Source organism: Corvus cornix, chromosome 1, assembly GCF_000738735.6.
Source record: "Corvus cornix cornix isolate S_Up_H32 chromosome 1, ASM73873v5, whole genome shotgun sequence".
NCBI lineage: Eukaryota > Metazoa > Chordata > Aves > Passeriformes > Corvidae > Corvus > Corvus cornix.
In genome coordinates, this window is record NC_046332.1 from 40,626,213 (window position 1) to 40,644,043 (window position 17,831).

General features: G+C 38.1%; 1 protein-coding gene across 1 annotated transcript in view; it reads right to left on the minus strand.

Annotated features, from left to right (window-relative positions):
• Window positions 1-10,042: 10,042 nt before the first annotated feature.
• The window catches only part of TRPC6 (transient receptor potential cation channel subfamily C member 6), an 81,196-nt gene continuing 73,407 nt past the window's right edge, over window positions 10,043-17,831 (minus strand). The window contains exons 10-12 of the mRNA XM_039564814.1: window positions 16,171-16,254; window positions 13,665-13,740; window positions 10,043-12,866 (exon numbers count right to left, since the gene is read on the minus strand). Coding sequence (XP_039420748.1) covers window positions 12,715-12,866; window positions 13,665-13,740; window positions 16,171-16,254 — 312 coding nt within the window. The 3' untranslated portion in view covers window positions 10,043-12,714. The remainder of the gene's footprint in view (window positions 12,867-13,664; window positions 13,741-16,170; window positions 16,255-17,831) is intronic.

Genomic DNA, 17,831 nt, shown 5'->3' on the forward strand with positions numbered 1-17,831 from the left:
GTTAAAACACTATACAGCAATAAATGGTTGGTTTTTTTCCAGGTAACAGCAAAATCTGTTACCTGGAAAAAAATCTGCTTATCTTCCAGCAGGCATAGAAAACCTACGGTCAATTTACTCACATCACTACTCTGCCTGCCAAGGCTTAAGAGCAAGGGAAGAAAATGAATAGACACAAGGCCGTCTCACGTAATCATCACTTTTCTGAAGAACAAAATCCAGTCACTGAAGTAATTCAACCCTCATGACCTTGCCAGGACTGAGATGTGCCAGCCCCAAAAGAAGAAACTAGATATAAGACAAATAAACATAAGTCACAAGGACAGCGACCATTAAAATGAGATTTCATATGTATAAATGAGGCAACAGCCAGTCAATTAGCAGGTGTAGGATGGTGAGGATGAGAAATACGAAAACACAGCCTGACAGAACTGCAGTTTTCAGTGCTCACTCTTGCAGCAAGATCCCAGGAAATACATGCAGTCCAAAACCATGCAACATGTTCAAGTTGTACCACCACTGTGGATTTCTGCGATGCCTCAAGATAGTGGGACGGGTGGCTGGAATGTTTTATTTTCTATAAGTAAAATGAAGACAGCCTCTAGGCTGTTCTGAAATAAGAGGCATCTTTGAGCCAGTAAACAAGTCTAGCACGGGAGAGCCAAAAACATGGAGCTGAGGATTATATTCTCAATAAATATTCTCTGTAAAGCCAGAGCAGATGAGAACTGGGGTGAGGAGCACGAGCCAGGGGCATGTGCAGAGCTGAAAGGTACACCGGTCCTGGTCCTCACGCCTTCTCCCACTGGGCCAGCACAGCTTTACAGCCTGCAGGGGTCAGAGGCCATGGCCTTGTCTGGTCCCTGAGCTGTGTTTGAACTCCAGGGCTGCTGGGTCAAATTCCATGTTCTATTTTCAAATATTACACATGCCCAAAGAGGCCATTTACTCAGAGGCTTCTCTCAGAAACTTCTGGCTCCATCCTGTGTGAGTGAGGAAAGTACAGCACAAGCCCTGTAAAAAGCTACACCACTGGCTGGCTGTCGGGTTTGGGAAATATTTTCATTAATGAAGAAATAATTAATTAAAGCAGGCAATATAGTAAAGCATCTTCTTTTTTTAAAAAAAAAATAATAAATCTAATACAACTTCAGGAACAAAAAAAAGAAGGAATCAAAATATATTTCATATTTACCTACAACCTAATAAAGTTGACCCATGACATTTAAGATAAAAAAAAATCCAACTCATTTGACCTTCTGCTGTAAATCCAGAGCAGGTTCTCTGCTTCTCTCTCTCAGCTCTCCAGTGCCAAACAAGCTCTGTCAAACTCTCATCTCACAGCTGTTCCAAAATTAACATCAAGCATCAATGACCAAGGGTTTAATGGGAAAAAATGGTGCAAGGTAGGAAGCAAGAGAAAATAACTTGGAGTTGTTTTTCTAGAAAGAGGATAATGTGAAAGTAGGTGAAGCAGTTTTCATGCTTGAAATCTTATCCTGAGAAGTGACAGCAGATTTATTTTAAGACTTTAAAGCTCCCATCCTCAGGGATTTAAAACATTCATATTAAGTATACCTGAGGTGTGACTTCTTTCAGAGCTTCATTTTGATGATATAATATCTTTCTAAAGAATTGTTAAGGCAATTTTCAAGGCAGCTTTCTAACATTCCTGCATCAGATTAGAATAATAATGTTTTTCTGCTACGTATAAGTGTTATATTCTGCAAGTCTCTAGACTTCCTAAATAGGGATAGGCCCTGTTTTTTTGCCTATACTGGTTTGTCTTTTTGGGGCTTTTGCTTGGCTGATTGTTACTTGGTTGTTTTCCCTGGCTGGGAAAACAAAATAAACAAATACTGTAAGTCTGCTGTGTTTAGATGAGAGAGAAGTGATTAATCTTAGAAATAGAAGACATGCATAAAAAATAATAAATTTCACTAATTCACCAAGGGAAAAGTGAAATGGTGAAATCTTAGAAGATTTCTTTCATCCATTCCAGAACACAAACTGGAGGCTTTGCAAACATGATCAGCCCAGGATCCCAAATAGTTGCTTTGATTAAATGTAGGTAACACTTCCAATTATGGAGGCTTGTAAGTGCATTTAAAGTTATCCACAATAATCAAAGAATTATGGAATTACAGTTTTGAGGGAAGTGCAGTAGATCACCTGGACCAGCCTCCTGGTCAAAGTAGATCTGAACCCTTTTAAGGTAGCTCAAAACTTTGTCCACTCAGTTTTTTAAAATCTGAAAAGATCAAGACTACATAGTGTCTGTGAGCAGCCTGTGTTTGAACATGTCCAGTAGGAAAATACTTTTCCTAGTATCTGACCCAGCTTTACTGTCTTGCACCTTGTGTCAATGGCCCCTTATTCTCGTCGTGTGGTTGAGATGTGTAACTGTGAATCTGAAATGATTTCCACAGCCCTGGAGTGGTTTTGCTGCCCTCATAGTTTCATTTGACCATCTGTTTTACAGAAAAGATTGTACGGGAATGCCCAATGCACTGTAAAAATCAGATAAGTCTGGTGTCTGCGTGTCTTATAACACATATGTTATACACATATGTGTGTATGTACTGTACAAACAGATGTGCAGTACATACAAGCATACACATGTATGTAATGTGTGTACATTTGTATGTACACATGTTTAAGTATAAAGCAAAGCCTGTGTTTTTGTGCCACTGTGAGCCTTTTGCCAGCACTGCTCAGCGAGATGAGAGGGAAGGTTGGGCAGGACTGTGCACAGCCAGTCCAGCACCTGCTTTTTAAGCAAACCCAGGGGTTTACTGCCCCAGCGTGGTTGATCAAGCTCTTGCAAGTGCCTTGAAAATTGCAGGTTTAGAATTCAGTGAATTTTTTCTCACTTTGGTCCTTGAAGCCTTATCTCATCAGTACAAATTCACAGAGTTTTGATTTAATTTTCACTTTAGTTTGCCTGAACCTCAAATGATAGGTGTGCTTTTAGACCAGGCAGCTCTGAAAGAGACATGTTGTGCTCTTTGTTCAAGAAACCATACACAAAAAAATATACTGCAAATTAATATAATCACTTCAACACAGATTGTTTAGAACATTTGTTGGAAGTGGTGCCTGTCCTTATGATTTCCTGTGGTTTGGTCAACCAGCCTTCTCATGCCTGGACAGACCTGATGGGGGCATTAGCTCCAGTCACACTGCATTTTCCCACAGGCCCATATAACCCAAAGCATGTGCACTGAGAGGCTCTGGGCATCATTGCTGCCTTTAGATGGCTGCAATTCTCTCACCTGAATAGCTGATAAGGCTTTACTGTATCTGATTTATAGGCTTTCAGACCACTCTATTTATCCTGAGTGAGCCATATGAAGCCAAATGACAGTAATGTGGCCATTACCACAGTGATCTCAGGCCAGGGGAACATCATATTCCTGTGTCAGGTCCATACACACTTTATCTAGGAATAATCTTGAATCTACCTTGAAGGTGTATGTGGACTCAGTCTCCATGCCTGGCTTTTTCTTAATATCTTCACCCAAACTATCTCAATGTGAGGCAGGTTTCAGCTGGCATTAAGGGATGGTGTTCATGCTTGCCAGGCAGGTTACAGGCACAGTGCCAGGAAAACAAGCTCATGACTGCAGTGGTAGAGAGAGCCACCAGACCATCAGGGGCTCTTGGGTTTTATTTACAGTGATGCCCAGCCAGGACAGCCATTGCATTCACCTGCTACTACAGCCTGAGCGTGCGGGTAAAATATGAACAGGCATACAGGACTTGAATTCCATAGGGCCGCAACCTGCTGAAAGAGATTTAGATATATTGCAGTTGCTTACAGCCATTTGTAGCGCTAAAGATAACTTCTCCCAGCAGAAACTGGGCTTTTAAGGTCCTGTTTGTAATACTCAAATCCTTTTATAATGTAAACAAGAAATAAGAATGAGGACAGTGGTTCTGACTTCCAGAATTTGGTTTGCTCAGACAGGTGTGTTTCTTTTGTGTTTCGCCCTGGTTTTGTAGAAAGATTTCTGAAAACCTGATGTAGTACATTCTATTACTCATACCCTGATAAACGTGCTGCACAAAAATAGGTAGTTTATATCATAATCATTACTGAATCAATTAATCGATTTCCTAACTATTAATTCAAATGTCTGGCCACAGTATAGAGTTTATGTTGGCCAAGGCACTGCTGTGGGATAGTATTGTTTTCAAGCTCACTTGGAAGAGTTATTAAGAAAAAAGGTAGAAGGAATGTCGAAATACAATTGGAAAATAAAATATTGTTAAAATATTTGCTTTATTGGAAAGAGGGTGATACTCCTTGCATTTACATACTCAGTGAAGACATTTACAGGGATGGACTTAAGCAGAAGGCAGAGTTTAATGGGACTACTGCAGACAGTGAGTGTGCAGCAAGAGAGAATGTAATTCTCATAAACTGGAGAAAATGTGATTGAAATACTTCTGGACTACAGCAAATCTTCTCATGGATTCAGACAGCAGTTGTATTTATTTTGTATAGGACTAAAAACCCTAAATGTTGTTGCAACTTAGCTAAGTTGATGATGAGTTGCCAAAGTTTTCCTGTTGTTCATAGAGGGACACCCCCAACCACACATTTTTGTCAAAGGAGGAATTATGTGTTTAACTCTCCTGAGATGTCTGATGGACCATAAACCTCAGAAGTTGCTAGAAGCTGTCTTTCAGACAGTCATTACTACTTCAGTTATTACTGGAACTATTTTTAGGTTCTGTTTTACAATTTTTGGGACTAGAAACTTACAATAGTCACTGAACTTTGTCATTAGAGATTCCAGGCTGGTTCTTGCTGGGCTCAGGAAACCTACCCACAGTCCTGCAGGGACTTCACTGTAATTCAATCCCCATTGTAACAGTTCACTCTGGTTCCCCCTTACCCATCAAGTCACCTAACTAAGAAATACTTCAGGTTTCATTTGAAGACTAACTTCTCCAGGTTGTTTTCACATTTGCTCTTAGAGAGAATTTACTTTAGACAAACAGCTACAGGTCTGTACCACACAGGATAGTGGGCATACAGATATTTTTCAGTCCCATTATAAAGTTAATTAAAATTGTCTAGGTATACAGGAAGGAAAATTCACCCTAAGTCACTGGAATGGATTAATGTGACAGTCTGCAAAGTCTAGGGTAACAGCTCTTCTAAAATGTATTCTGTGAATCGAAACACAATTTACCTGCCAGAAATTCCAGGCTCTCTTTGCTACAGTCTATTAAAAAAGACGGATACCTAACAGGATCTGTCATCATCTGACCTGCATCCTATGGTCTGCAGGTACACAGAGAGCTTTACCTATTGCTGCATCAACTGATGGTATTCATCATGCATGGAAGAATCCCAGGATGACAAACTCTTGGCTAGGAGCTTTTGGCTATGCTAGAACACCACCATAAAATTTATGCACATTGAAAATGATGATTTGAAATAAATTTATTTTAGTTGGATTCCTGCCTAAACCAAGTATGTAAACCAATATACCTAAAAACAAACGGGTAACCTTAATAATTTACTTTTCAAAAGAAGTGTTAGATGAAAGGAAGGGATAAGTAAACAGAAACAGTTTACTGGAAGGCATGTATATGTCAACTTTGCAGTGCCTAAGACCACTTCCAAATTTGTCAAGTTTTTTTTCCAGAAGAACTGGAATTATTTGCACCAGAGCTACTGCAGTACACTGACTGCAGTTCTGCAGCATAGGGACTCCTCTCTGTATAAAATCAACAAAAAGAAACACAGGCATTTGAATTAATTTCAAGCAAGCCTGACAACAAGAGCATCTCTTAAAAAGCATTCTCATTCTTTTCAATTATGTGTAACTTTATTGTCTTATCAAGCTCTTAAGATAACCCCTAAGAACCATGGCATTCCACTACCCTGGGAGATGACACTGGAGCAGGGAAGTGAGGACACCTCACTGGAATCATCAACACATGTCCTGTCCCCAACACAATCTCCTTTGTATTAAATTTTGGCTGGTGATTAGAAAATTCATCTGCATGAAATATAAATATCTTGGTGTTTTCCTACTGCAACAATTGAATTTGAAGTTTAGTGAATAATAATTCTGTTAAGCTGTTAAATCTACTGGAACTGCTGGATTTTAAAGACAAGCGTTATGGGGATTAATTTGTAATATTCACAAATTAGTTAAAATCTGAGTCTTACAAAAGTACTCCATTTGAAGCTGTGAAAACATCTGCAGAGAAGAGCACTTGGCATATTTTTATGTGCAACTGCCAGCAATTCTTGTTAGCTCAATACTTCATGCAGACCTCATGGCTGACCCAGTAAGGGGTTTACACATTCTCAAGATCTTGAACTACAATAGCTTGGGCCAAGGTTGTGCCTCCACTCAAAGCAAATATGTACCTCCAAAACAACATTCAGAGCTTCCAGAGAGTAGAATGGGAGCCTAGGTGGCTTAGTGCAATGTGTGCTGTGGATATTTAATCAGAAGGGACATTCATGAGTGAATACAGGCTAACTTGCAAAATTAGAAGAACCACAGGTGCTTTGGGAATGATTTTGTCTTTGTTTCTTTCCAGTCTGATACTGAGAAATATTTCTTGGTACAGCCAGGGCTTGTTTTGAACACTCTTGATGGTCAGTGGCCTCCTGTAGGGTAAAAGAGGAGCCTCTGCCAGGGGGCTGCAGCCACTGATACTGCTCTATCATGCAGTTTCATTTCCTCAAATAAAGTGTGATGTCCACTTCACAGGGAAGAAACTCAGAGAATTCTTAAATGATGCTGACAGATTCAAGTACAAGGTCATTTCTTGAAGAAACATTTTCTTTTGACAAAGAGAATCACCAGAAACAGTCAGGAGAGACCATATGTGCTCTAGCACAGCCACATAAAGCAGTCTTGAATCTTTTACTACCAACGTGATTTGATGGAAACCTGATATTGTACCTTATCTTTTGTTCACCAGAAAGACTTGCTCATGTTGTATGTTTTTTTAAAAAAAATGACTGTGTCAGTGATATTTCTCCATTCAAAATCAGGATGTTGTGATCCAGCTGCAGAGCCTCAGTTTACCATTAGGAGATGGGGGGACTGAATAAATTGGGCTGAAGACAGGACAGACTCAGTGAGTGTTTCAATTGGAACTTTTAGAACTGCAGTTCTAAAAGAACAAACTCATAGTAGTGTCTTTTGCTGCCAAGACATTTACTCATGAAATCCCATGGGTCTTCCCTATTGAAGTTGATTACACTACTGGAGTTCGGGTAAAGTTACACAAAATCTCCTGTGGAAACAAGAAAATACTCCCTTTGAGAAAGAACTGAAGTTTTCTCTTCATAAATTCCTCAAACTACTTATTTAAGCGTGCTGACATCAATTAGTATAATTCTCTCCTGGCATAAATGAAGAAGCTGAAGAACAGAGACTTGAACTAGTTTCACAAGGGTCATAGGAAAGTAGATTTATTTGTATTTGAGAGTGAGTAGGTTTTGCATACAAACAAAAAGTTTTTGGACTGGTTGTCAGTTTATTTATGCCCTTTGCCCTGTGCAAACCTACTAGAATATACTTGCTGTTTATAAAGCACAGTTAAGTATCAAAATGGTATAAAAGTGTTCATATATAAAAGGGCATAAAAATATTGCTATTAACATTGATAATGATTTATCTGCTGCATTTTACTTGGCATACAATATGAACTGAATTTCTTCAATTACTTTGATCGGAAGTCCATTGAATAAAGGAGCAAAGTGTAAATGTCAAGGAGCTGAATCACAGAATATTCAAAAGCTTAAAACCAAATGCTACTAAAATACAGTTTCTTGTACAGAGAAAAGCACTGTACTTTTTGATCCCCACTGCACTGTCATATTAAGGATGGTGGCAAGAACAGAAAGAGGAACAGGAGACTTGGCTTTTTGCAACAATGAAAACAAGAGAACAAATGAAACATTTTGAGGTACTCATGGTAATACACACCAGGGAAGAACAGTCTATGGGATTCTCTGGACTTGTAAGAGCATGGAGTTGAAGGTACACACCTCAGCCTTGATTAACTTCTCTTTTGATATGAGCTTCTCAAGCACAAGTAGTTTTCCAAGCACAAACTTTGTGAATTCTATTTTCCACAAGCCAAATTAAAATTTAAGCAGGAACATAAGTGCTTAGAAAGATTATTCACACCAGGCAGTTTTTAACAAATTTTAAAAAGCATTAAATATTTACGTGACAAATTAGCAATTTACACTATAAGGACAATTTCTTCTGTTTTGCAAATGAGTATCATTTCAGATTATGTGGTTTGTAATGTATTAATTATAATGTTCAGATACAAATTTCAAGCCTGAGGGAAATCTCTATGAAGAAAATGCAAGATTTTTTTGTACTAAACTGCATTTTGGGACACAGCAGTCATGAGAACATGTTCTTAGTAAATTACATGATACAGCTGCTATAGCTGAAGTACTGCCAAGATCAAGCTGTATATTTTAAGCTTTGAAGACACATTATTGAAAATATATGCTCACTCCAATGTACTAAAACATGGGATATAAACTTTTCTGTATCAAAAAGGTCCTGGTTTGTCAAGAATTTAGTTGTCTTGTGCCCAGTAACAAAGTTTTTCTCACGTTTGTGATAGATTTGGTTAATGGGAGGTTTTGTTTATGCCTACCCACAGTAACACTAACGAAGAAGGAAAAAATGAAATATTGGTGTAGAGTAAAGAAGAACCCTAATCATCAATCATCCCTGGGGGTGGGCTGGATTCTTCTGAAGGCAAGTTAGAACCTGCCCCTTGCAGTGACTGTCCTCATCAGTTCAAGCACTTCCAAGGAGATGATCACTGGTGATGGTTCATGGCCCTGCAGTGTTCATGAGCTGCAGTGCTCACTTCTGTCAAGCTGGGACTTCTCACACTTCAATAAAAATGTTGGTAACAGCTACAGTGGCTTCTTCAGAGTAACAGGAGAAAAATGGTCACTTCTACTATATGAGACACGTGGGATACTTGTCTACCTTAAGATGACACAAAATCATGCCTTTGACCATTTCTATCCACTGAATACAAAGACCAGACAAGCTCAGTTGCATAAGTCTTCATGGCTGTCATCTAAAAGCAGATGAATCTGGAGATCCCACTTCTAAACCCACTAGCATTCATTGGCTTGGCCTGTCCATGCTCTAAAATATGGTGTAATGCAGCAGATTTTTATCTGGAATGTCAGAATTTTCATTTGAAATCCTGTAGCTCTTACTCAAGATCTGTCCCTGTAAATCTTGAGTACCTTAAGCTTGTATTGCACAATCGGCCTCTAATAAAATTTGTACTCCTCCACGATGTAAAAAGCTTTCCCCAATACTTAGACATAATTCTGTTTAATCCAGAACAGTGTGAGAAAACTTTGGACAAACTATCGATATGGGGATTTTCTTACTTATTTTTCTTCTCTTCAGAAGTTCATAAGCCCTTCTATATCTCTTCGTGAAATACTTTTGGGTGAACAGAAAGGAGATTCTCTAAGGGATGATAAAATCTACTCACCGTATTTCATACTTCAAGTTTAAGAATTAGGGGAAAAATAATATATGAAGGCAATGCTTCATAGCAGGTCTGGTTTAGATGTGGAAGCTGCTGATACAGAAACTGTGAATTGCTGAGCTCAAGTAATCAACAAGATTTAAAGAAACAAGTAGGTAGCAAGACTATCTTGTTATCCTAATAAAGAACAAAAACATCTGGAAATACTTCCTCATCAAATTATGTTATTGTTTTATTAGAAACCAAAAGCAGAACTAAGTAAGATGAAAATTATCTGTTACTTCCTGCAAATGTTCTGAAATATCTAGCATCAAACACAGTCACAGGAGACAAAATACTTGGCCTTGAGTCCAGTTAAGTATGAAAGGACCCTTGTTCCCTCTTTGAAATGTTTTTTTGTATTAGTGTTGTTAGCAAATGAAAATTTTTTACCATATCAGTCTTCCAAGCAAGAGCAGCTGAATGTTCGCAGTGAAATACCAAAATATTCAGACAATGGATCACAAAGGCATTTTTAGTCTGGTACATTTAATTTTTTTTAATCAGAATAATATATTTGGTATTGTGCTCATTTTAAATACTACATTGCTTGTCACACTACATTTGGCAATAGACCTCTTCAAATATATTTAACAAATTGTTCCATGAGTAATAACTACATATAAAATATCTTCAATGGTTAAAAAAATCCATATGTATTTTCTTCATGAAATACAATATATACATTACGATCTTATAGTTTTAAGGTACATCAAATTTTGGGCTTAAACAAATTCACAGTGTACATTTTACCTCTGTAATAAAAATCTTCCCTTTAAAAGTGCCTGGATCTCAAACTGTATATATGTATTTCCTTTCACTGGGTTTATGAAGAGTGAAGGTTTACCATCAATGAGCACTACAGCAGATCCACACTGTGTATCACAATGACCAAAAATTAAGACTTCTGATTACTGAAAGTGAACATTGACTGTCCCTGTTACCTCAGATTCTGACCAACAGATTTTCCGAAGAGCTTCTCACAGATGGAAGATGTGCTTCGTGCAGCATGGTCTCTACCACAGACATTCAGTGGACCTGAACTAACTGCCCACTGTTTCAGAAAACCAAAGTTCTCAGGTGGGACTCCAACTCAGAGGCCAGTCCTGGCCAAGGGAGATGGCCAGGAACTATCCAGGAGCCAAAAGGCAGTGAAGTTACGGTCACACTGCCTTCCAGCCTGAGGTCACACCAGTTGCCTGTGCTCTACTACCTTTAAATCCTCACATTCCTTCTTTTCCCTCGGAGGGAGAAGCCTTAAAAGTTTCTAAACCTGAGTTCATTACACCTGAGGCCCACAGGACACACATTGTCCCCCACACTCTATTTGTTGCTACACTTCCGTGCCAAGCACTTCCCCCACAGCATGACAAACACTCATGGGGCAGGCTGACCTCAGTCCCTCACCTCCACCTGTCTCAAAGTGATTTCAAAACCCATTCTAATACATGGGGTTTTTTCCCTGAAAATACACAGTGATTCCATCAACAATTTTTTAAAAAGAACTACCAATAAATCCAGCTGGAAACGAATCTAAACCCATTAAAAATAATCTCCAGCCTAAAAGGGAGAGGCAGAAACATTCTAATACATTCCACAGTAAATAAGTGTCACAAAGCTAATTTTAAAGCAGTTACTGACAAGCCTTTTTAAGTCTTAATACAATTCTTTTACAGGTGTGTTATACAGCTTGATACCGTGTTATAATTTTTCACAGCCCTTTCACTAATCTCAGAAAAGCTTAAAGAGAAGCAGACATGCCCAATGTAATGCATGTTCATAACACTTCCAGAATTAGTGACTGTCAAAAGAGAGAAACACAAATTACTATATTAACCAAGGGAAAAATGACATGGAATTTATGCTGTTCCTATCTGGAAAGACAGAAACCAGCTGATTTTCCTGCACGGACATTGTCACACAACAAACAGCCAGACACAGCATGGGATACCTCATCTCCAGTTTAACAGAAAGAAACTTTTAACTATTGCAGTGGGCAGGGTGGAAGTGTTGGAGCTTTCCTTCTCACAGGGAGTGAAGATTCTTCATTAAAAGAGTCCTAAAGAATACAGCACAAGAGCTGAGCTTTCACCAGTGGAAAAAAGGACATGGGATGCATATCCATAAAAGATGAGATTTCATGATTTTTTGGAACAAGATGCTTTTGTTTGCTACCGATAGGTCTGAAGAAAATTTAATGATTTAAACAGGTTCAACTGTTTAAATGGGAAACATGGTCCTCCATGCATGACATTCCCAGAATTCTAAAAGAGGTTTGCACCTAACGTTTTAGTATCTTGCACCTCAAATAAAAATGTTACATTCAAACCCCCACCCTGCAGTTTGGGAGGTTCAGTTCAAGCTGAACGTAAAAGCTGGAGAACTTGGGAATTCTGAAACAGATTGGAACATCAATGGTTAACTATTTTGGATTAAAGAAGGTTTTCTTCCAGCCTCAGCAATAGCTTTTCGATGAACTTGGTGAAAAATATTTCTTTCTGAATGCATTAACTCTCATTGGAACCTAGGTATCTCAGGATAGTCCAGTGGTGACAGGGATCAGTAGGGAAAAGTACAACACAGTGCTCTGAGTGTCCTGATATCTACCTCTACATGGAAATGTTCATAAATTATTTTAATATCTTAGACATTTTTTAAGAAAGGCAGTTAGCTTCTTTGAGCTTTTTTGCTAGTTGGGGATACTGGAAAAATTCAATAGCTTTTGAGATATATATATATGCCTGGAATTTTTCTCTTTTGCTTCAATAAAATATATGTAAGAATGCTTAAAAAACAAAATTTGCAAAAAATAAACAGTTAACAGAGGAGAAGTTTAGATCTATGCTTTTACTCTTTCATGACTGGGCTTATCAAGATTCCACTGGAGCTCTAAAAGAGGTAAACTAAATATTTAAATTATCTCAGATCTACTACTCTTCAGCAGGTAAAGAATAAATATTTTTACCGAAGTGGTATCTCCTCCCTGCTGTAGACCTAGAGGATTTGCCACTGTGTTTTTTCAATAAAGAATTGGAATGATTTAATTTCTGAATCTTTGTAGAAATGTGAGCTAGACTTGAAAACAGAAATATGGCTTTAAGTGAATTGTTAACATTCTGTTGCATCTCTTAAACATTTTGGTTATCTCTTGCTTTCTTCTTCCTTAGAGTCAATTGACAGTTTTTCCCCAAGTTTCCTTATAAGTTCTGCCAGATCTTCAGAATTCTGAGATTTTTCCTCAAGGAGTTCATACCGGAGACTCGAGATGTCCTGTTTAATTTCCTTCAGTTCACCTGCAACAGATTTTAAAAGATCACAATATTAAGAAACAAAAGAAAAAAACACCATATCCAAATATCTTACAATTATCATGGGTTTTTTCTGTATTTCTTTGTTGAAAAGTAGATATTCTGCTACCTGTTGGTGAATCATAGGGTGAATCTGTGTTGGAAGGGACCCACAATGATCACTGAGTCCAACTCTTAAGTGAATGGCCCACACAGGGGTTAAATCTACAATCTTGATGTTATTAGCACCATGCTCTGACCAGCTGAGCTAACCTCCGTGGAATGGTGGCTTGGGAATAGGAATATGAAGATGCAGTTCATGAAAAATCAAACAAATCTGAAGGCAAAAGTGTGAGAGACCACATGAATTCACAAAACTCACATGATCTATTTAATGGAAGCTGCTGTTCTGCTGAAAGAGAGATCACAGAATCATAGAGTCACAGAATCATTTAGGCTGGAAAAGACCTCTAAGATCCCCGAATCCAATCATCAATCCAGCACCGCCCAGGCCACCAGATCCTTAAGGAACTAGGTGATCTTTAAGGGCCCTTCCAAACCAAACTATCCTGTGATTCTATTATTACTAGACATAGAAGCACATTTTAAACCTTGTCAGATCAGTGATAGTAGGGAGAGAAGAGACAGAAATCCCATTCCCTCTTCAATCTCATGTTAATTTTACATCTTGCACTTGTAAACACGTCAAGTGGATTAAGTATTTTGCAAACATTTTTTTCAAGTGGCATATGTAACCACTTTAGCTTGTTTTGATTCTGTGATGAAATTCATCAACATACTCACCTTCATTGACTTCATCACTTTCCTTATCTATCTGAGCTTTCAACACATATCTCTTAATAAGACGCTTCATTATTTTCTGCAGAGAAGAAAGAAAGAAAGAAAGAAAAAGAGTTTTCTTAGTTGGACTAGTATTGCTATGGTATTTCAAAGTAAGAGCTCTTGTCCTGGTTTCTGCTGGGACAGAGTTCATTTTCCTCTTAGTAGCTGGTACAGTGTGAGTTTTGTGTTTTGTATGAGAACAATGTTGAAAACACACTGGTGTTTCAATTGTTGCCGTGCAGCGATTACCCAAAGTCAAGGACTTTTCAATGCCTCAGGCTCTGCTACTGAGCAGGTGCACAGGAAGCTGGGCTAGAGGAATATTTCATACCACAGACCATCCTGTTCAAGATTCAGACTGGGGGAGGCTTGGCCTTGAAGGCTGATCACTGCTCCTCTATCTCTCCTTTTCATTACTACTACTACTACTACTACTACTACTACTACTACTGCTACTACTACTACTATTATATTTTGCTTTATTTAAATTAGTGAAGTATTCTTAACTCACAAGTTTTACCTTTTATGATTCTCCTCCTCATCCCATACAGCTGGAAGGGGCAGTGTGGGGAGAGTGAGTAAGCAAATGTGTGGCACTTAGTTGACAGCTGGGATTAAATTATGACACATCTGTTACCTTCTGTTGCATTCAGGTATTTCAGTGTAGGACTTGACAGGAATTGACAGGTTCAAGTAACTGATTATATAAATCTCTGCTTTCATTTAGCGTAGGTATTTAACCTTTATGATTATTCTCACACACACACACACACACACACATATATATATACTTGAAAGTTACAAAACTAAGGACAATCTTATGAATGTTCTAATTAACAAGGTTTAACCTACTACTGGAGTATGTAAGAATGCTTAATACAGTTGCAGCTTTGATCTCCAAGAAGATGAAGCCATCTGGCCTCTATTACTACCTGAAGATGATAATGATCCTGCTGATTGCTAAACCCTTTTGTTGTCATTTTATTTGAACCTATTTTGATATATTTGCTAAGTTATGTTTTCCCAGAGTTGGTCTTAGAGAAATTAGGACCCAAAATTCTAAGAGTCATTTAAATATCTCAGCTGGGATTCATCTAACCAAAGACAGATACTTTTTAATGTAAATATACATATCTGTCACGTTTACTTCATTCTGTGGATAAAAAGAGCAAACCTGAGAGCACAGTTCATCTGAAACAACTAAAATTGATCAAATAGATCATACCATTAGAATGACCAACCGCTTGCTAATAATAAGGGGAACCTATGCCAGCAAATTTATTGTATATTTTACCTTTCCAGGAAAAAAAATTCTGCCCCTGATTCTCCCACTAGTTCAAATTACTTCAAAAAGAACAAGGTACCCAAGTACATTTTAGGATACGTATTTCTGCCTTTGGGTTTAATATTTTCCTAGGATGTAGTTCATGACAACATGATACTTTTTCTTTTCCATTTTATGATATAAAACATACATAGATTTATGTGCCTGCCTTGTCTCCACAATAATAGAGCTGACCAGAGCTAGCTGTGAGGCGAGTCATCCCAGATTAGTGGTCCCAGGTCATCACTACAGTCATGCTTGCAAGGTCAGCAGCTGTACTGTTTATTATACTAATTCAAAAATGTTTCAAATATAAAGCCACACATATTTGTGGGGTAGATTTTTAATGCTAATATCTATCCCTGCATCATAATGAAAGTGGTTGTGAAAAAGTCAAGGAGTTTTTGGAACTGACTTGTGTAGACACTGCATAACTTAAGAAAGGAGCAAAGCTAGCCTGAGCAAGGGAAAATCTTTTTTCTGTCTTGTGGTCAATAAAGTATACTTGTTTTCTCTACCCTTTTTCATTCAGATTGTCTTTTTATACTGCCCAGACAGCTCTTGCTTCTTCCTTTCCACCTACTCTGTAATATTGCAAGAAGGAAAGCAGCAGTCTCTGGACCAGAATAACTGAGATTTATGTGGACTGTGTTGGGTCTCTCTACACTTAACTGCTCAACAAAGGCTCATTGCAGTTGTTTAGGAGGCAAAGGAAAAAGAGACTGCATTGATAGGATAAAGGCTGACAGATACTTGCAGTGCTTGAGGCATTTGTATCTAGAGGTGTGCCACAATAAGCTGATCTGCTTCAGCAGATGGAATGGGAAGATTTGGGGTTTATTTTTGGTTTTCTCAATTCACATTGTGTAGTTGAAGACAGCCTGTCTCTAAAATTAAAAACACTTTTCTAAAGCACATTAAAATATTGCACTATAAAGGTACCATTTAAGAAACTAAGAGGAGAGAAAAACACTCTCAGATTGTACTGCAAATACCCAAACCACTTCATTTACTCCTGATATATACAAGGTCTGTGGATTTATTCTTGACTCATGTTCAGTATCAATTCAAAACTGTCCTCATGCCATCAGTCTGCCGATTCTAATGCTTCTTGATTTTATTTAAAAATACACTGGTTTTTACCTGGTATTGTCTTGGAGGATTGTTTAAACTGTTTAAGTGGATTTCATCTGAGCTTCTTATACTTGATTGCTTCCTTTGACCAAGCTGAAATGGAAAAAATATTTATAGTACAAAATAAATAAAAGATAAATAAGTATATCTCATGTATATATCCTATGACAGAACATTAACTGTTAAGAGAATTTTGGGAAATGTTAAATTATTGTGGTAAAGTCTTCATACGTCTACATAATTTCATCACATGAGTTGAAAAAACCGTTTCAGACTGTGATGTCAGAAGGCGAGAACCAGGAGGGTTCCTTCCTTTACTCTGCCTCTCACCAGCTCCTAACATTCCCAAGGGACCAGAGCAGAACAGCCACATCCCTGTGGGCTCCCCTGGTGCACAGGAGGGGGAATCCATGTCAGGAGAAACGCAGCAGTGGTGCAGCTTTGTAGGAAAGTCAGGGCAGGGTGTGAGAGAGCCAGTGAAAGAAGGGTGGCAGCATTATCCCTTTCCTTCCTTTCATGGCACTTGCCTGTAGCTAATGTGACCTCTACTACCATAAAATACACAAGAAGTTTGCTTCTCCTCTCACTTGTACTAATGGTTGAATGCAATAAGTTAAGCAGCTTGTTCCAGGGACCACAAGATTATCAGGTGCCATTTCTGATTTGCATCTTCTTCACTACACATGCTGAAAGGACATCCCTGGTGAAACGCTGAGGATGCAATTTGCAGGCTTCATTACTGATTTACGTCTTTGAGAAAACCTAAGCCATCACAAAATGGTGAACTGGGACTCAAGTTGAATGACTGGGCTGCAATAAGAGTGAACAGCAACTGTAAAAACAAATAGTATTACTTCAGATACAGAGTGGGGCCAGTTCAACTAGCAGTGCAAGAAATATAAATCATGATGGATCTGGATGAGGAATAAGTGGGACTGTCACTAACAAGCTCCCTGAAATTATACACGGTTTAACAAAATTTTTACAGTTTCAAAGGATGGGACTATCAGTGCAGTGTCTCAAATCCTGTGGGATCGTGTTGTACTTCCAGTGAACTTCTCTATGTTGTGTCCTAATATATCAAGCATCTACTGATAAGAAGACTGGGGCCCTTTGAAGCCTGTTAAGTACTCTGTGGGATATTCTGGGATATAATTTGTTGGGGATGCAAATAGGCAGATGCTTATATTCGATGCTTATGCACCTGTACACTGGGAATAATTTAAATACTTTTAGATTTTGTTTAGCATTCCATAGAATCACAGAATGATTTGTGTTGGAAGGGACATTTAAAAACATGCATCCCAATGCCTCTGCCATTGGCAGGGACACCTTCCATTAGATCAGGCTTGTATTTTGATACAAAAATTTATTACATCTATTGGTAAAATATATTCATTAGCAATTAATATAAAGTGTTCACTGAATTTGGGAAATTTTTTAGTTCTTTAGAAAGATTCAAAGATCTATTTGCACATACTTTAAAAAAACCTTATCTATTCTATGTTTACTTGACTAAGCAAAAGTAGTGATAAAAGATAAATGGCATATAAATATAAAATAATATTTCTCTCTTACATATTAATCTACACACGGATGGAAATTAACGATGTATCAAAAGGGCAAATTCCTATTTCTTCATGCTTGAATAAAGCAACCTTAAATATTCT